This window comes from Gobius niger (assembly GCF_951799975.1).
Source record: "Gobius niger genome assembly, chromosome: 7".
Classification (NCBI taxonomy): Eukaryota; Metazoa; Chordata; class Actinopteri; order Gobiiformes; family Gobiidae; genus Gobius; species Gobius niger.
In genome coordinates, this window is record NC_136858.1 from 27,998,746 (window position 1) to 28,020,020 (window position 21,275).

General features: G+C 40.5%; 1 protein-coding gene across 1 annotated transcript in view; it reads right to left on the reverse strand.

The window, feature by feature from the left end:
* b3galnt2 (beta-1,3-N-acetylgalactosaminyltransferase 2) overlaps positions 1 to 21,275 on the reverse strand; it is a 47,259-nt gene that overhangs the window by 25,205 nt on the left and 779 nt on the right. Inside the window, exons 2-4 of the mRNA XM_079559782.1 lie at positions 16,868 to 16,994; positions 13,154 to 13,254; positions 335 to 534 (exon numbers count right to left, since the gene is read on the reverse strand). Of these exons, the coding sequence (XP_079415908.1) occupies positions 335 to 534; positions 13,154 to 13,254; positions 16,868 to 16,994 (428 nt within the window). The remainder of the gene's footprint in view (positions 1 to 334; positions 535 to 13,153; positions 13,255 to 16,867; positions 16,995 to 21,275) is intronic.

A 21,275-nucleotide genomic window follows, 5' to 3' on the forward strand; every position in this document is an offset into this window, starting at 1 on the left:
ACATACTTTTTATACAAACCTCAGCTCAAACCAAAACATGATGATTATTGAAATTGACCAAAGCAGAGATAGCAATTTTGATTAAATTTTCATTAATTGTCCAGCTCGAGCAAATTCATAGACTCCAGACTGAGTTAAACCCCATTATGATCCATGCTTTCCAGTTGCAGAGGCAGAATTTGGGTTGTTTCTTTCCACTTGGACATGTCATTACTAAGTCATTACTACAAGTTTAAAAGAACCCGTCCTCAAATTGACCATGATGGGTCACAAAACAAACATTGCTCCGATAAAATGACTTGTTTAGAGCCTCAGATCCTCTCCTCTGTGTTACCTCTTGGTCGAGTTGCATCAGCTTCACGGTCACGTTGGTCTGGGGCTCTGAGGGGGCCCCGTTCGGAAACACCCCGAGGCGAGTGATGACCACCGGGTGCAGCACCTTAAAGTCCAGGGCGATGGATGAGACCTCTGAGGGGAGCAGCACGGAGGGGCCCACTACCTTCACCATCTCAATCTCCGAGGACTGGCCCAACGCTGGGAGAAATAAACAACACGAGTCCATTTATTTATGTTCCTCTACAAGTCTAGACAGAAAATCCATCTCTTCTACCTGACACTCAATGCTAGGATATCTCATTTCCAGCACATTTTATTGATTTGTTTTGAGACCACTGTCCGTGCAGTAGGGAGATGCGTCCATGGCATTTGACCCATCCTTCAACTTGTGCCTCGGGGACACTTGTCAGCAGCAGTGGGCAACCAAAGTGCGGCTCCGGAGAACTCTCCAGAGCCAGGATCTTGATCAAGAGGGTCTGGCTGGAGGAGAAGCCAACTGTGCGTACTTTTGCATCTTATTCATTTGATGTCTTGTACTCGATTGTGTTCATTGACCTCATTAATATTGCATTCCTTGAAGCCTCTTCTTTGCACATCTTTCTAAATGCGCCATGCAAAGACGTAGACACACAGACAAAAGGATTTTGATGAAACATAACACCACAGACTGGACGAGCGGAACATTTTTCCCCGTTTGTTTTGTATGCTTGAGCAGTAGACGAATAAAAAAGTCTGATCTTGTTACTCGGGTGAAAGGATTTAAATTTCTGTCATAAATATTTCAAAATCAACAAACAAACCGTAAATAATGAAAGCGAACTCCAGATTGGCTCGTCACACGCGGCAACGCTGTGCATCACCTGTCAACAATATTTATCACCGTTCCTTCCGTGGATCATTTCTGATAGATACTGAACACCGCAGGCCTGGGACATCCCACAGAGCTGCAGTTTGCAACATGCGGCGACACCGTTATCCAGCCAGCACAAGTCACTTTAATTAGGGATAAGTTCATTAATGCTTTAGTAGTGCATCAAACTTAGGTTAGCCCCGTATAGTCGAGGTTTGACCTTGATCCAGGCCTGATGTGCTAGGTTAAATGTTTTATAAGGTGGCGTTTGCTGTGAAACCCATGAGAACCACTGTAATAGAAGACAAATTGATCTGTCATCTGTCAAACTTTCATGTTTTCCTCAACTTGTTCTCTTTGAAACATGTTCAAATATTGAAGGTGATCTTGCTACAGATCAAAATAGCATAGGTTGTGTGGCACTAATTCTGACCATGGCTCCTTCAGTGAACCCGTTTTTGCAGAAGTGGAAGAAGCAGGTCTGTGGTTTAATGGTACGACTTCTTAATCACAAAGAAGCGATATTATACCCAAGAGATCAATATAAGGATCAAGGCAATTTTAAAATGGAAATGGCTCAAAACTTCATAAGCCTCCTACACAAGTTCTGTTCCTTGTTTCTAAGTATAGACATCGGTGGCAGAGAAAAGGCTTTAGTGTATGTTTTCCACTCTGAGTAAAGCAATTAACAGCAGTAGGAAGGACAACTTAACTATATGCATGAATTATGCTGAATAAATCCATGTTAATCTATAAAACTTAGACAAACATTTACAAATGCAAAAATACCGTACCTATTTAGCAAAGCATAGTAGAAACATTCTTCGAACCTTCTTATTTCATGTGAGAGTTGGTTAGTTTAGACCAGATGCCTTTATCCAGGGACGGCTGGTGGGCTCAATGGGCTAGTTGGGCAAGAGTAAGAAGAATATATTGTACTTTTCATTGATTATAGTTAATTTTATATAATAACTTATTGCCTAATGTCATTACTGTGTCTGATCATTGTACTTTTATACATCAGATTACGATTTTTACCACCAGAACAAAAAAAAGGGCTAGTTCTGATTAGTCTCTAGAACTCACATGAAGTCCCGCCTCCAGCACACACACACACGTTTGCAACTCTATCGACACTCAGACGTAATGTATTACCCAGACTCTAACCCTGAACCCTAAGCCCCTAACCCAAACCTTAATCCTAACCCTAACCCTAATACCACATCTTGTCCCTCAAACAGTCCTTCAAACAAGTGAGGACCAACCAAAATGTCCTCACTTTCCAATAATGTCCTCACTCTGTTGGTTAAAAACTCACACTGGTCCTCACAATGTTGTAAGTACAGGAACACACACACACACACGCACAATTAGCTCTGGGACTGAGCTGGATTTAGCTCCGGACCCAATCACAGAGCACGCACACCACGCTGAAGACTCCTCATTGGCTACTTTCACTTAAGTTTAAAGGTAAACTAGCAAACACCGGTGGATTACTCAGATATTTTGATGACTCTTTGCAACGGGACTTTTCACTGGCGACACAAGGTAAAGTGTGTTTATGGAGTTTTAATGAGGCCAAACAGACGTGAGGAAGCGATGCTCCTCAATGCTACAGGTGAGTCCATGTTTACACCACGGTTCACGTCTTCCCCCGGGTTCAGCTATTGTTAACTTTAGCAAGACATAAACAACTCCTTTGTGCTCTCATATCATTGTGCTTTGGGTAAATGCATTGTTAGGTAACAGCCTGCTGTTTAAATGATGTTATGTACTGCCTTTACTCTATAGAATAAACTTTTGCCTTGTTGTAGGTCCGGTGCTCTGGGAATAAAAGTTGTCGGTAATGCTTGTTCCGTGGGCATTTGCTGATATGTGGCTCAGGCTTCTTTTTAGTCTGAAAAGGAGGTGGTAAATGCGTTTAGTAGACCTGAAAAAAAAAAACTTGTGTCCATGCTTAGAAATGGCATAACAAGTACAGTCTATTGATCACTTTAGTAAAGATTACTTACTATTTGTGACACATGTACAGTGTTGACTTCAACTGTAACTATATTTTGTACAAATGTTCGGTTTCTTGAAATCACTAGACAATTGCTTACTCTAAATGCATCATTAACAGCTAAATGCTCAGACAAAGAGTGTTGTTCCGATCCTGCGGCACTTTTCTGCGGCTCTGCACCAACTGTATATTTTAGCTGAACAATTACTGCAAAATTATCCAAATCTCCTTGACTCGCAGCAGCCCAGTCTCATAAATCAGGCTTCCACAAATTGAGCGATCGATTTTCTTTGTGTAAATCTGCCTTGGCTATTGCTGTGGTTAAGATTGAGGGCACAAAGAACAGAGATCAAGTTTAAACAAAGTCTAAAATAGCCATTAGACTTTTTTTTGAAAATGACCTACAAGTGACTGAGTGGATCAAAACAAAATGTGGAGCCAAGGAAAAGGGGAAAAAAGTGGACTCTGCGCTAAAAATAGACATGTTGTTTCAGCCAAGTGAACTTTTTTTTCCCGGAGTTGTCGTGCTTTCAATAGGCGGTTTGATGACAGCCAGTACAGCACGGAGCATCACAATGAAACGGGAAAACGTCCAAGTTATAAAAACTGACAATGATAGAAAATAACCGGCCGTTTCTGTGCAAATGAGAAAGCTTGTCCTTGTTGCTTGTGCCTTGTTTTCACACTCCGTGTCTGTAGAAACGACCTTGGCTGACACTTTGTTCTTATATATAAACTGGTGTTCTTAAATATAAACTATAGCTATTTTGGGGAGCACTGTTTGCTGCGTGTTTCTGACCCTTCAGTGCTTAACATGCCCCGAGATAACTCAGTCTGCAACAAAGGAAGAGTGGAATACAATTGTTATTGCACTTTAGCTGAATTGCAGTTTTAAATTGATAACAAAGCTTCAGTTCAGAGTCTGCTTCTTAAACATGTGGAGGGGCATTTGAATGAAAATGCTCAATTGTGGAGAGCCCCTTTAGCTATAGACGGACACTTATGCACGGTGAGATTGAGTCCAGGCTCCAACCGTTTGCAGAGTGTCTCTCCACGCTCTCACCCCATACTGTCCTGTTTTATTATGAATCCTACTGACCACAAAAGTAAGATACGGTCAAATTACAGCAGTGCAATTAATCAAAAACACTACACTTCAATCTCGAACGCAGTCGTCTCTTACCACGTGGGGCTCTCTCCTAAAAATGTTAAAATGATGTTTTTTCCTCCCCCTACATGTTCCAGCCATGTCCTAATGTGTAGAATGAGCTCAGACCTGTTCACCACAACTGCCTCTAAAATCCTGCACTGTCACTCAAAAAGTTGTTCATTCGGGTCCGAATTGCCGTCATTCACGAGCTTAATATAGAAGCTGCAGTTACGCATTAGACCTGAGGTGGCAGTAGTGAGAATAAACATGACCAACTTGCATCTAGTCCCTTTCAGGTGCACATCACTGTGGAAAACCACTTGTTTTCTCTTGCTGCTGCAGTGGTTCTCACATTGGAGCTTAGAGCACATGGATTTGGATAAATACGTGATTCACGTAGTTATCCTTCACTGAAGGACAGAGAGAGGAGAAAAAGAGGAGGCGTGGTGTGTGGAGGTAAGAGCATGAACCGGGCGAACGCGCAGTGCAGCTTCAAAGATGCACAATGTTAGCTGCTAAATACTGTCCCTTTCGCCCACTGTTTCTTAAACATTACGTTGAAATTGAAAAAATGCAAATATGAAGTTCCAATTTGTATTCGTGTAATCTGAGTCTTAATATGGATGAGCAGATGATGCTCTGACTAAGTCGTCCTCCTTTGAGACACATTTTTGTTCCGCGATTTTGTTAAAAAATCATGTTTACTTTAGCTGCATTTATTTCAGATTTTTTCCTATCATAAACAATAGGTAGCCTATATACTGTATGCATTTCTGTAAAAACAAAATGCTTATAATGAGAGATTAATTCATGACGTATTAAAATATAGCTCATCACAGTTTTTTTTACGACCCAGTCCTTCAAAATGAGAGAGACATTATCCCTAGCGAAACCACTGGTTCTTAGACAACTTTATGCTTTCACTTATTTGGAAACAAAACTGTCGAGGCCGGATTATGACCAAGATTGGATCTTAAACACTATCATTCAGCCTGGTCGTCTGCAGGAGAACCCTTTACAAAGAGATTTCATGCGTTTATGGAGGATGTAACTTGAGTGTCTGCATCCTTCAGTCTAGCAGTAAGTGGTGACGACACACATGTGCTCCGTTTGAGATTTATTATAAAGGTTGATCTGTCCGTTCATAAACCATATCAGTAAAAGGAAAACAGTGTTGAGATTTTGATTTGCAGTACTAAATACACAGGGGCAAGTTCATTCTAGAAAAGACATTGATCACATTTGGGTCTGTTCTTCACTATGTTACAATAATTGACCACAAAACCGGATTGCAACAAGGCTTAATTAACGCAACCATATATTATAAACAGGTGCTTCCCTAGATAGACACCACCTAAATATTAAAACCACAGCATACTAATACAGGCTCCTTTATTCTATCTGTAGCTAATTACCATTTTCTCTTTGGTCCAAACAAAACAGAAAAAAGTCTCAGTGATGGATGCGGCGCAAACACGAACATTTCAACAACAATTAGCGGCTCGTCGCCCGTGTGCTGTGACCTGAATTTAAAGGCAGGTGCCCACTGAGTCCAACAGCACCTATTGTCTCTCTCTTCTCATCGCACACAGCATCTCCTGCACAAGCTCCTGCCGCCGCTGCAAACCACATTAGCAGCAACACAATTAAAGTCACCGTGGGTTAAAAATGGACAAATAAAGCGCTGCACTGACTGACCCTGAAGGCAGCTGTCTGTAAAAAGGACTGCTCTAATAAGCACTGCAGGCAAATGAAGAGAGACTTGTTCCCGTCTCAAAATGGAAACATCGTGGCGGGTCAGATTGGAGGTGAGGTAAACACTTTATTGATCCCTGTGAGGACATTTAGGAGTAAACGCTCAAAAGATTTACGCTTTACATTACGGTAATTGAAAAGCAATTAAATACAATACTTTGGCCAGTTTTCCTACAATGCAAGCAAAGAGGTCAACCGATATATAGTGGCGTTTTACAATATCCAATCTAACGTCGATAAAAGCCTATATCTCCAGGAACGAAAGTGACAGAGACTTTCCGTTTTTTTGCATTGGAAAGAGCCAAGTCAGGGCTTTACAATAAGTTCCTCCACAACTTCCGAAGCACTGCACTGAAAATTGGTTAGCCACGAGTTTGTTATGCACAAGTTTCACCAACTAAACCTCAGTCAATATGGACATGCTGTATGTGCACAGAACTGGAGAATTCAATCACTGAGTTACTTTTAACCTCTGCAATTGTATTTTTTTATCGCTGTGCAAAATGCAGCGATCAAGCACAGAAACTATGACTGGATCACATGAAGGAATAAAACTAAAATGGCCACTGTTGGAGCGGCCAAGTATGAAATAACTGATCTGATATATTTGTAATGATCACTTTATGTGAGTTGTTTATATTGATGCATATAGCCAAGGATATTTGGTGGAGAAAAGTTCACATTAGTTTAATAATTGATATAATATGTACATGATAACATCTTGTTTTCAAGAAAAATTAAGACAGTATTGATCTGACACTGGAGAAAAGAGGAAGATTCACTTTTTCACTCAGAGAAAGAGACTTGGTTAATGTCTAAATATACTCAAACCCCCAGCATCAGTATCAGAAGCAGAAAACCTGGATTGGTGCATCTCTAGTACCTACTGAAAAAAAATGTTTTTAATAAATCAGCCCTTTGCTCCTAATAAAGCGCCCCCTGCTGTCAGAGTGTAATACTGAGTGTACAGCAGGGGTCCCCAACAGGCGGACCTGGGTCCAGATCCAGACCTCCAGAGGCTCTTCATCCTCTCAATATACTGTATTTCTAAAGCTGAATTAAACATTACCTAAACAATCTAAATAACATTGAAACATAATTGCAAAAGTATTGATTCATTGATCAGCTCTGCTATGTTTTTCCTTGCCGTGCTGGAGAGTCTAAGGACAGGGGACACCCACGCCGCTCGTCGCTACCTCCTATTGGACATTATATTTGCCATTATATTTACCTGAACTTTTAATTGTCATATTTATTGCTCTGTTTTATTGCCTTGATGTTTGTTGCAGCCCTGTGAGGCGACTTCTGTTGTGATATTGGGCTATACAAAACCATTAAACTTGAAACTTGAAACTTGAAACTATGGAAATGGACAACCTGTGCTCATGTTTTAACATTTTCAACATTTTGCAATGACTGCATGTGTCCAGACCCTGGACATGTCGAAAGTTACAAAAAAAAGTTTGCGGACCTCGAGCTGATTTAGTTGGGGAGCCTTGGTCTAAAGTTTAGAAGCATCAAACACAGGGTTATGGACCAGACATTTGGAAAAATCTGCCAAAAATATCGGCTGTGCATGTCGTACACAGTGCCAATAAAAATCGGCCTGAGCCTTAAAAAACCCACATCAATCGACCTCTACAAACAAAGCTGTGTCAAAGTGATAACTGGCGCATACTGTCAATGTTTCCTTGAGCAAAACACTAAACTTCCCTCACCAAACCTCCAGTGCCTGCAGCGTGTCAGTATAGTATTTTGATTATGAGAGTGTGTTTGAAAGTGTAAGACAATCCATACATGTGTCTGTCACACGTGTGCACTGTCCCGTGAAAAGACTGTTGGCACAGATTGGCAGCGAGCGGTAGCTGCAGAAGTGGCTCGTATAATTTGAGGAGTTAATGAATAATGGCCTTGAGCCTGAGAAGCGTCTCAAGCTTGAAAGCACAATATAATTCTGAAATTCACATAATGCTTGACATGAACATGATTTGGAGTGGCTGGAAAATATATTACTTTTCTTTTCCTTCCTTCTTTTCCTAGAGGATTTTTTTCTCCAACAAACCTACACATGAGAGCACCATTATTTTGGCAGATTTAAAGATTATATTTTCTTAAAGCACTGTCCAGCCCAGAAAAGTCACAAAGGAAGCAGCTCTTCTGAAGTGTAAGACATCACAATCACCGTTTCAATCTGACGAGGCGTTTTTCACATGTGTGTGTCTATCAATGTTTCATAAAGCTACAATTGTGGGGTGTTTTTGCTGCAGCGGACGCCTTCACTGTAAGACACTTCTGCATTGGCCTTGAGAGAGAAAGAAAAAGACGTGTCCTTGAGCTGGAGCTGCACATGAATAGAGAGATGTTATACTTTCCTTTCTCAAATGTATTATTGCTTCTCGGCACCTCGGCTGTATTTTCTGCCCACGCTACATCTGCATGTGAAACCCTGAACATGCAGGCAACAGACAGCGCCCTGCACTTATTAAGATAGTAATAGTCTGCCCGGCACCAGCTTTGAAATATTTTTGTACTAATTGAATTTAGCTCTACTGCCTTGTCCTTATTAAGGAAGAGGCAGACTTGGAGCTTATCCCAAAATGTGGGTTACGTAGCCAATACTTGAAGACATTAGTCCTGCAATTGCACATGGCTTCAAATCATAATTCGGTAACGCTTTAGAATACAGCCCGCGAGTTTCAGGTGTAAGTACGGGTAACAAGAAAGTAACTACACATGTAAGTACAGGTACTCAACGTGTAACAAGGGGAACAATGTGCAACAAGGCAGTACAAAGTGTTACAAGGGGGAACAATGTATAACAAGGTAGTACAACGTGTAACTATGTTACTATTATATGTAGGTATTCAAAGAGCAATTAATGGTGCTGAGCTATCACATAGTTGTGGCAAAAGGGAATGTGGTACTATAAATTGTGCATTCATTTTAATGTTGCAGGACAACAGTATTACTGTTGTGAAAGTGACTCCAGGCATTTTTATTGATTGTTGTTTATTTTTTGTAGTGAGACACTGTTGCCTGTAACAAGCAGAAACAAGGAAAAGGACCACGTTATCAATGTGCATGTGTACTGTAACTAATGTGTAGGTGTAGGAGAGCAAATAAATAAATAAATTGAAGTGAGACACTGTTGCCTGTAACAAGCAGAAACAAGGAAAAGGACCACGTTATCAATGTGCATGTATACTGTAACTAATGTGTAGGTGCAGGAGAGCAAATAAATAAATAAATTGAAGTGAGACACTTGCATGTAACAAGCAGAAATAAGAGTGAACAGAGAAAAAATAAACAGAACAGGTGAAAATGAATACCTTTACTACACCTTGACATGTTTTTACATGTTGTACTGCCTTGTTACACATTGTTCCCCCTTGTTTCACATTGTACTGCCTTGTTACACATTGTGCCCCCTTGCTACACATTGTACTGCCTTGTTACACTTTGTACTGCCTTGTTACACATTGTTCCTCCTTGTTACACTTTGTACTGCCTTGTTACACATTGTTCCTCTTGTTACACATCGTAAGAGTACCTGTACTTACACGTGTAATAACTTTCTTGCTACCCGTACTTACACCTGGAACTCGCGGGCTGTATTCTAAAGCGTTACCCATAATTCATACTCAAACTGATTAAGCAAAGAACCGATGAAGATTGAAAACCCCTGGAACTTACACAAACACACACTATGCATCGTTTTGTTGAATATATGGAGCTACAGATTTGGTTTTGTGCTCGTGAACCTGCTATTTTTATTTGACTGTTCGACCTTTATTGAACCAGGAAAAGTCCCACTGAGATTGACAATTTCTTTTTAAAGAGAGTCCTGGCCCCATTAGAGACCCGCTGCACATCTTTTTCAGCGGAGGAAGAAAGCGCAGCACCCAGAGGAAAACCTCGGCTGACACACTCACAAAGGCACTGATTGGGCATCAAAACCAAGACTTTCTCCCGGTGAAACCAAGTGTGCGAGACGTACTTTACTACAGCGCTGTGCGAACGCTCTGTTGGAGAGGGCACAGTGTGTTACGAGAGGAAATAACAAAGATGTCTGCGGTGTTGACTCGATCTCTGAGGAGAAGGTGCTTAAGTCATCTCCAGCAAGGCAGATGTTACAAAACACAGGTTAAAAATAAGCTCTGAATGTAAAAATGCTATGATGTTGGAAAATCATGATTAAAATGAACACGCTGAACCTTTTTGTAAAGCGTTCAGGGTGTTTTTTTTTTTAATTAGTAACAGGATTCTACTACATTTTTTCAATTCCTTTCAAAAATCATGACTAAAACTGTTGCATAAACTCTCAGTAAGATGAACCAAAATTATGAATTCAAAATGCAGCTAATCCAGATGGCTTTTGTCTGATTGTTTGCTTCACTAATCCTTTATTTTTTGTTGCTGCCGCTCGTATTTTAAATTTATTTTATAGATAGGAAAGTTTAGCATGAAAGATGGTGAAGAGTGGACAAAGATATTTGTCACTGGTTGAATGCTAAATAAAGGATTTTAGTGAGTCTTAAGAAACTGAACGGCCAAGGACAAGGCTTATTATATTCAACAGGTCACACCGTCCTTGACCAAAAAAAAACACACACACTATAAATACTTTATTAGTGGCACATTTGTGCAAAAGCCGGGGACAGGTTCTTAAAAACAGAACGGGGAATTTGTTGTTGTCGAGAGAAAATAAGTTCTACACGGACACAAAGCCGTTTTGAGAAACAGTGTTGACTTCTTGGTGCAAATGAACGTTGGTTATTTTACACAAATCAATTAACTAAACATCATTATAGCGGCGCACATTTCCCCTCGTTCTCTGCTTAATGAACGGACATCGTGCTCTACCGGAAGTGCCAATCTGTGGCAAAAGTGGGCGGGGCAGAATAAGGTGAATAGAGGAAAATTTACTGTTACCATGGCGATCCGACATGTTTGTGGACATTAGCAAACATTTTACATAGGCTAACATTAGCTAAAAACAGTACGAGTTTTAAAGGAACAGGCCACCGTTTTTACATACCGAGATATGTTCTTGCCTGAGCTTAGACGAGTTGATGCGTACCTGTCTGGTCTTTGTGTGTGTCCTCAGTCACGCAAAACGATCAAAGATGTTGTTAGCATTTGGCCTCTCCCAATGTACAGGTACAGGTATGTATCAAATTGTCTAAGCTCAGGTCAGAATATATCAGAGCATGTAAAAATGGTGGCCTGCTCCTTTAATGTAAACAATAACTGCAGTATTTTACCTTTTAAAATCTCCATTTGTTTATTATTGCAGTAAATCGCATGATGCTTAGCGATATAACAATCCTGAACTCTATTGTGCATAAATGTGGCTCATAAAACCTGATACTTCACGTTTTATGATTTTTGTGTGACCAAAATGTTATTCGGAGCGCCCTTTGGTGGCAGCAGAGGGAATTACATCAAATCATGACTAAAACAGGATGCAGATCAGACATTTCAGCAGTAGAAGAAGAAACCACCAGCAAGTAGGAAGGAGGAATGTTTTTGATGAGATAACGTGACAACGTGGTTAAGGCGAGACGCTTCAGGTGAATGTGGAAACTTTTTAAATGTAGAGATATCAATATGAAACTTTTGCTGTAGATTACTGGCATAAACGTGAGAAAAAAAATGTATTGCAAGTTTTTTGACATTTAAGGTTTACATGTAACATGTTGTGTACATGTTTTAGGCCTAAAAATTCCCAAAATTCACTATATTTTCTGCAAGAAACTCTGAATAATGGATTGAGCCAGGTTTCAATGCATGGTTTTATTTTGTTGACATGTTAGTTACTAGTACTTTTTCAGAAGGGATTTTGGATATCTAGTTTCAAAAGAAGCTGTTTTTTAGTTGAAAAAAATTCAAATTGTTGTTTTGAAATTCAAAACTGAATCAAGGCTTGTAATTGTAGATTCCTCTGAAAAGAACTTCAAAATATTGTTGAGTCCAAGACTGGAAGACTTTGAAGTTTGCAGGAGCTACTGATGTGGAAGTGTCATCGCACCAATGAGAGAAAAATGCATTTTGAGAAAACGGCTCTTGAAATTAAAATTTCCCATATTAATCTATGGAGAATTACTGAATAAGTGAAATAATTTAACGTCACTGTGAAGATTTGGTATTTTTTTGTTTACAGGTTAAAGTTTATATGTTAAGAGACCAATTTGTAGCTCTGAACCTGAAAATTTAAAATATTGCCTGCAGTGTCTCCCCTTAAAAGCTCAGAAAACGTAATTTTGTGTAAGTCCCCTTTAAATTTAAGATAAGATAAGATAAGATAAACCTTTATTGATCTCACAAAGGAGACATTCACTTGTTACAGTCGGCGTTACTTCACAGTCTTATTGTACAGTCTGACAGCAGTGGGGATGAAGGCTTGCGGTAGCGCTCCGTCCTGCACTGAGGGTGTCTCAGTCTGCCACTGAGAGAGCTGCACAGCTCTTCTACAGTCCCGTGCAGTGGGTGGGAGGTGTTGTCCATGATGGAGGTGAGCTTGGCTAAATTTTAACCATTTTGCATTTAAAATACCTTATATTTGAGCAGCATCTGCTTCGTGTTTGTATAAGCTATGCAGTGGCGGCGTGATCTGCTAGAAAATAGTCCCTCAAAATGCGATCATTCATGTGATGCAAGGTCAGTTATCTTCCAAAAATTATTCTATCGACACAGACATTTATATGGTTAGTCTGCACTAGCCTAGCACCACTTAGCTCTTCAAATATAACAACTGCATGAATTACAAAAAAAATATCTCCAGGTATCAGCAACACTCTGGATAACTAGGAAATGAAGCCCTATGTCAAACATCCTGAAACATCCCTTTAATATAGAACATGCAGTACACATGTGACCTGAGGTGGCAGTAGTGAGAATAAAATGGCCAACTTGCATCTAGTCCCTTTAAACACGAATGTTGAAGTACATGACTAACTTTTTTACTTTTTTATCATTATATTTGATTGAGGACAGAACAAGAACAATACCCAACAGGCCACATAGCTGAATTCTTAAGACGTGGTCCATAATGTCTTACCTGGCTCGGTGAAGTTGAGGAGGGTGCAGGAGTAGGGGTCTTCTCTGTCCTCCTCTGGGATGGGGCAGCCATGTTTGCCCACGATAAACTTCACCCCCACTCTGAGGAGGAGAAACAGAAATAATAACATCTGTACGAGGCCTTCGAACTACGAACGCGCGCCGAGGTCCCTGTTGAATCGTCCCTTTTGTGCCGCGATATTGGACTCGGGAGAACGGGATATTTCTAAAGCTCGTCTGTTTCGACACCTCCGTCACCATGGTTACGGCGGGTTGCTTAAAGGCCGTCACACCTTATCAGCGCACACATCTGTGAACGAGCCGCAGAAATGGACAAAAGGAAGGAGAAGCTCAGAACAATATCACAACATCGAGACGCCGCGGGAGATAAAGGGGCTTTTCATGGATGTTACTCTGATTCTGAGCTAAAAAAGAAAAAAAAGTGCTGAATAACACGACCAACACTAAGTTTATTATTAGCGCAGTGTCAACAAAAAAGGAACATGACCCTTTATTTTGTAATATAGACATTAAAACACACACATAAAACAAACAAAGACAACAATATTATTTTATAATCCAATCAAGTTCTCTCTATGAAGCCTCCACAGCTGTGATTTTCAAATAGCGTGTGGTGAAGAATTGTCAGCGAAGGCCTTGAAAACATTTCCTACTTCACACAGTTATTTTATTTAATATTTTCCTTCTGTCGTGAGTCCTGATCAAACTTTAGAATCCAGAAATGTAACCAAAACTAGGGATGCGGAGCTGATACTGCAAAAAAATACGATATCGGGTATCAGCTACAAATATCCGATACTAAACCGATACCAGTTTTGGCTCTCACCGCTTTAAAACACAACTTTCAACAACTAAACCTCAGTGAATATAGGCAATGCTGTATGTATTTCCACAAACGTACCTTTGATCGTAGTGGTTAGCAACAGCAAGCTAAAGCTAGCGGGATGATGCTAATGCTAACGGCAACTAATCAAAACTGGGTCAGAAACTAGGATAGATATACCTAAAGTCGTTTAATGAAATAAAATCGGCCATTGCTGGAGCCAAGTACTTTCCTACTGTTGTGTGTCCTGATCAAACTTCAGAACCAGAAATGTTACCAAAACATAACCTGGCTAACGCCAGGCTGCTGTGTGCGCTCGAATCATTTCGAACTGCACAGCAGCCTGGGGACCATGGCCAAAATTTTCGCATGGATTTGGGAACCAATCACAGAACGAGGAGGGACGGCAAGATGATGACGAGCTATTCGATATACCGAAGCTTGTAGTTTACTTATGGATTTAAAAAAAAAGGTTTATTTACGGATCAAACATGACAGCAGCAGACGCAACGCTATTTTTCTATCAAGCTTTAGGCCGTGTTCTAAATAGTTTAGCTCGAAAGTTTACAGCGGGTACGTCATACGTCATCGGATACGATGATACGATTGGCTGTGGCCACGTGCAGACGCATGATAGACATTCGTAGCGCCCAATAAACGGCTATGGACGATCGTAAACCACACCTCTACGAGAAAATGAATTGGTGGTCCCCAGACTAGATATCACTTGTGATTTTAGTCTGGTGTTAGCCAGGCTAACCAAAACAAGGGATGCGGAGCCGATGCTGGAAAAAATAAGATATCGGGTATCGGCTACGAATATCCGATACTAAAGCGATACCAGTGAAGCTAAGAACTTGGAGAATTCAATCGCTTAGTTAGTTTTAACCCCCCACAAACGTATTGCGGTCGTCACAATTAGCAACATAGTAGCGGTTAGCAACAGCATGCTAAAGCTAGCGGGATGATGCTAATGCTAACGGCAACTAATCAAAACTGAGTCAGAAACTATGATAGAAATAGCTAAAGTAGCCTAATAAAATAAAATCGGCAACTGCTGGAGCAAAGTGTTTGTATTTTAGTTTATGAAATGCTGTTAAAAAAAACCTGATATTAGATATTTGTAAAGCACAAGTTGTAATGATCAGATCATTTTATGTGAGCTGTTAATGTAAAATAGCCTGTCCAAAGGATTGTGTAAAAAATCCAGTGATTCTTATTAAATGTTTTTCCATTAGTTTATTAATAGATATAATTGATCATTGATCTGTAACATCATGACAAGAAAATACTTTAGTGAGCTCACAATGAAAATAAGAGGACCATTCACTTCACTCAGAGAAAGACACTTTTAAGACAGTCTCTTGGTATCAGTTAATATCGGATATCGGCAGATACTTGAACCTCAGAATCGGTATCGGAAGCAAAAAGGCTGGATCGGAGCATCTCTAACCAAAACGACCATTAGTTCCTGAGCAAATGATCCAGAGCCAGGCTTCAGGCTTCATATAGCGGGTTTCGGTGAGTGTGAGCAGTCATAAGACAGAGCAACCGGAGCAACAGGCGAGCTGCCTCTCCAGGAGATCCACTCACAAACCTTTACTTCATCTCGTCTGTGGAAAAGCCCGTCTTCAAATGCACTCGTCTGTATTCCGGTGACGCACGGATCAGGCAATTCGTCCTCCCGACCCGAGTCCAGGAGCCTCCCATTAGCAGCGTGGCTAACCGGCTTCGAGCTGCACAGCATCGTCTTCCTGTTGTTTTTGTTGTGCCTGTCATTGCTCCTATCTAATGATACAGTTTGTTCTGTTGCATGAACCACTGACCAAAAGTGTGGATTTATAATTTTTATTTATGAAGTTTGAAAGATAAAGTTGATCGAGGAAATCATCGGATAGGCTCTCTGTATGTTTTCATACAATTACAAATTGCACAATTCTTTTCTTTTCTTTTTTATACAGAAAAAACACTGAACCTATTCCATCCACATGGTTGAACTGAACTGAGATTTTTGTCTATTACACCAATAGAAATTCGTAGGCTAGTATGTTTTCTACACAATGTCATTTGGCCAAGTAAAACACAATAGTGCAACTCAAAAGAGGTTGAAGACATTGCTCCAGAGCACATAGACGCACCTGCCCCTGCTCTAGAACTTTCATTAAGTTCTATGGATTTGTGATTTTGTTTTGCACATTTATCACTTGATTAGCAACGTCTAAATAACTAGATTTTTCCTTAAAGGGACTATAGAGTTTAAAAATGTTAAAATTAAGTATTTTCCTCCCCCTACATGTTTCAACAATGTCCTACGGTGTAGAATGAGCCCAGACATATTCACCACAACTGCCTCTAAAATCCTCAGTCACTCAGAAAGGTGTTAATTCGGGTCCGAAGTGCCGTCATGCACGAGCTTAATATAGAAGCTGCAGTTACACGTATGACCTGAGGTGGCAGCAGTGAGTGTAAAATGGCTAACTTGCATCTAGCCCCTTTAAAGAAGAGTTTTTTTGGTTTGTTTTTTTCTCCAGTCTCTCTATTTTTTACTCTCCACTCCAGACTTGTTATTTGTACTCCAGCTCTGAGTGTGTGACCCATAAAAATGAACAGAAAAGTCCATAACAGGAGGTGAGCGGACACAGGCGGACAGATCTGCGCAGAGGCTGAGGTGACGCTGAAGGAAGCCCATGTACTTCTAAATTTGTCCCGAATCAGTCACAGTTTTTGCCTTGGTCAAGTCCCAGTTTAGTCCTTGTTCAGACCCTGTAGTGGTTGGTGCTGACGTTAGCCATTTGTAGTCGTGGTTTAGAGGTTTAGTTTTAGTCTTGGTCTAGTTTCGGTGTAGTCCTGGTTGAGCGCTGGCAGACAAACCTGTGCTGGAAGCGAGGGTGACGCTGAATGTAGCCCAGCCATGTTTCTCTTATGGCCTGTCGCAGCTCATGATGGTGCCGGGCTGAAAGCACTCCCACCAAAACATCGTAGAACGGCAGCGCTCCGTCTGTAACACAATTAAATATTCATCTTGGAGTTAAGCACCGCTGCTTTTGAAATAAAAATCCAGACGGTTACCTCATGCGGCAGTAAAACCATGCCCTACAGCAGCCACAACAATAAAGGTTAGGGTCTCAGCACTCTGAATCTAACCTTCTATCTGCGGTATTTGGTGCAAAAGCACTCGACTGTTGTAAGAAAAAGGATGAGGGCAGAGAATAGGATATAAAATCACAAAGTACATAAAATTGCAAAAAGCTGCAAAAGGAAAAATCTAATCTAGAAACACCCCAGAAAGACAGAGTGCTGACCTCTGTAAAGGCACTGGTCCTTTATACGTCAATAATATCAAGGTGGACAAAGTCTTAGTTCAGGGCTATAACGTGAATGCTTGTTTTATTGATTGGCAAAAATAAGTGTTAAACCATTAAACCAAGTAGGGCTGCAAGGTTTATTGATATCGAATCGCAATCGAGGTTTTGACCACTGCAATAACCTAACCTCAAGAGGCTGATGGGTTTTTTTTCTTCCGTCTCTGGCATTTGAGGATAAACACTCACCAATCAGAAATGTCAAGCCTTGTGATCTCAGGTTCAGCTGCTACCGATAAAAGGTTTCCATAAAGCAGAATCTTAAGTGTTTAGATACTCTCCGTGATTCCACCCCAGACTTATTTTAGTCACGTGGCTGTCCCCCAGAGGTACTCCGATTGTCAGGGAAAGGTGGAAACTGAACTCCTAGTAGAGAATTATTCTTATTTACAAGAATATGTTGTTTGACAGACTAAAAGTAACATGACTTTCTTCACTCATTTTAGCAGTTCGTGCATTTAAATGTATCAACATTGCAAATCCAATCGCAATATTTGTGTCAGAAAAATTGCAATTAGGTTTTCCTGAAGCCCTAAAACCAAGGGAGTACCTGAACATCTGTAGCATTAGGAAAGAAATGTTGCTTTTCTTGTCACCATGATCACAATTTTGACTGAATCACAATCAACGTGCCAAGTATTGTTGCTTTTAAGGCCAAGTTCACGTTTTGGCAAAGCAAATAATAGGCTGTGAAATCCAGTCTGCGCAGATAGAAACATTTCACAGTTGCGTGTTTGTAAAAGTTAAAGTACAAACAAGTACAGAAGATACAGTTTCACAGTGATATATATCAATCTCGGGAGAATATCTGCCTAATCAATAACAGTAAAACTTATTCTTAATTATTTGGCAGTTGTAATTTCATGGTCCACTTTCTTATTCCCATCAAACACTGACATACTGCCTCCTTTTGGCGCGCGCTGTTACTGCGCCATTTGAACGCGATCCAGACCCGTGACTGATGTGGAGTGGACAGACCGACTGGACCGAGTCTGGCGGACCAACAAATGTGAACATCCCCTAAGAGCAAACTAAAGCCATCTGCTGATTCTGAACGCTCACACGTCACTATAGCCTTTTGCAAACAGGCACGGACACACACACTGGTAATACTGACCACCAGTGCGCAAAGGGAACACTCCAGATGAGCTGTGCAGTTTTGGAGATGCCCCGTAGGCCGTGTCAAGCTAGCTCTTATTCAACTTTTCCAACTCAACATGGGGGACAAAAAATATGGTGAACAGCAAAGCAACCATAATGCATTAGCCTTATATAGAGCTTTTACAAACACCCAAAGTGGAGCGTGACAATATATCGATTTTCAAATATATCGCGATGTTTTGCGGGACGATACGATAGCTTTTATTCCGATATAGAGTGCCGTCATGCATATTAATGACAAAGAATTCAGTCAGGACAGCAGGGGGCAGCACTACAGCTTTAAGCACTTGGACCAAACACTGTCACACAAATAAATTACTTTTAATGACAGTTTTTATATTTATATATAAGATTAATTTGGGGTTGATTTATTCCTTTTTAAATAGGACTGTGGTTTCTTGTTTATTTAAAAGGGACACTGCGCAACATTTGGGCTATACTGTTGCCATCAGTACAAAACATGCTCCTAATGACCAGCTCAACACAGAAAATGCCGTTACTGCAGTGGGTTATCGTTCAAAGACTGGATTTGGATGAGAACCTAACCTGTTTAAATCTCAAATTCCGCTGACTTTAGTCGACCAGAGAGGATGGCACGAAGCATCGCAAGACTCAGAGCATCCTTTGCATTCAGAGTTTCGATTGCTTCCGTCTGGGCGTCGGTTTTTGATGCCAATGAGCCACACGAACCGTTTTAAGAAAAGCTTTGTTCCCGCTGCCCTTTCCTTTATGAACAAGTCGGGATCAAATTGCCCCCGACACGGGTTTTTTATCTTTGTTACTGTCAAGTGGCTTAAATTTCAGTTGTTTTTGTACCAAAGGCACATCCTGTTAGTGTGTGGAGCACTTACAAGTTTTATATTTTATATGTGTGATGTTTTATCTTTGTAAAATGTGTTTTAATGTGTCGACTAGTTCTCAGAATTGCAAAACGAATTCACCCACGGGTAAAATTAAATTAAATTAACCTAACCTAACCTAACCTAACCTAACGTTTCCATGGAGACGGGCTGGAGACGTACCCACTCCCGGTAAAGTTACAGCCATGTCTTAGGAGTGCTGAGACGCTCACAGAAAAGGCACAGGTTTTTTTTTGTACATTTATGAGGTAATTTTCAATGAGGGAAATATCTGTCATAAAATAAATGCTTGTATTTCAATTTTAGTCATTGGGTAAACTTCTACACGGTGTGGCTTTAAATGTAAATGAAGTCACTGACAGATCTATAGACTGATTTTCAGTGTGTAAGTCAGGGATCATTCATAGACACAGAAAAAAGGGGTACAAAGCACATGAAAAGAAACATATGGATAATATGTGGTATGTTAAAATTAAGGTTAAAAGTAGCATGTTTTTGTTTTTTTTAATCGTGATGCATCGTAGGTTATTTTTGTGCAATATATTGATTATCGCAGTATCGGCATGTATCACGTATCAAATCGTGAGGTTCCCACCCCTAAGTTCTACAGTGTTAATGCCAGACCGGTGAATATCTTGGATGGAGAAGGAGGAAGAAAACTGACCTCATAGAAAGGAACAAGTTTAAATCGCCCTATCACTAGCAAAGCAGTGAGCGTCAAACATATGCAAATAACAATTATAATATCTGCTAGATCAGCCGCAAATGAATATTCACTACCTTTTAAACAAGTGCATCTGCTGTCATATAAAACCATAGCCCCCTTGTGCAGCCATAAACCTCTACCGCAGTGAGGCAATGAAGGTTTTATGGGGAAAAGCAACAACTGCCACTGACCACAACCATTTTCCATCATCATCAAGAGTGTCATCTTGAAACACCGAACAGAAAAAATATATATTTCTGCGGAGCAAGAAGGTGGCAAGAGTGACATATTCCCTTGAAGATAAGCAAAGATACAAAACAAAACCATAAAGCTCGATTTGAGATCAATACTAGCTGCACGATTGTCCCAAAAATACTGGGACGATTGGCCATTATTTGTTCCCGCTGCTCTCACGCAAAGCGGAACGATTGCCTCATATTGTCTGCACTGCTCCCTGCAGCAGTGGCCAGTGCCAATAAATGTTAAGATAATGTGCATTTCACATCAATTCAGCAGATTTCATACAGGCTTCCTTTATCTTAATGGCTTTGTAATTTAAAAAAAATCAATTCTCTGGCCACAGAAAACTTTGATGCATTTTATTAGATATGCAACAGTTCACTAAACAAGAAAATATAAAAGTGTTGAATAGAAAAAGGCGCCTTCATTATTCTAATGCTTCTCATAGAAAACAGACTCCTCACTTGTCAACAGGCTGTGCCCTCAAAAGAAAACATTAAAGGAAAAACAGAGAAGCAAAAGCAATTATTTTTAGCAATAACACTTTAATGTATAACCTCATCGACTGCTTACGCCTTTACGTCCTTCAATTCAGACAATCCTGAGCCAATGTTGTGCTCCTCTGTAGAAATGACACCCGACGAGCGAATACGGTGATGTTACGCTGTACTGTGCCAATAAAAATGTCTAAAATAGGAAATGCACACTTGACAGTATGGCTCAGCGGCAAACAAGCTGCATAATTGATCAAAAGGCATATCTTCTAAGGAGCAAAACCTAGAAAACACATACCTCGACATAAATTTGGGATGACTTGTAGAGGCTCGAGCGAGTGAGGGTAAGAGAAGTGGCAATCAGCCGCCCGTAGAGACAGTAAAGGGAGGCTTTACTTGACTTGATCCCACCAACGCCCAGCACAACAGAACTGTCATTATGAAGTAGGACTGCGC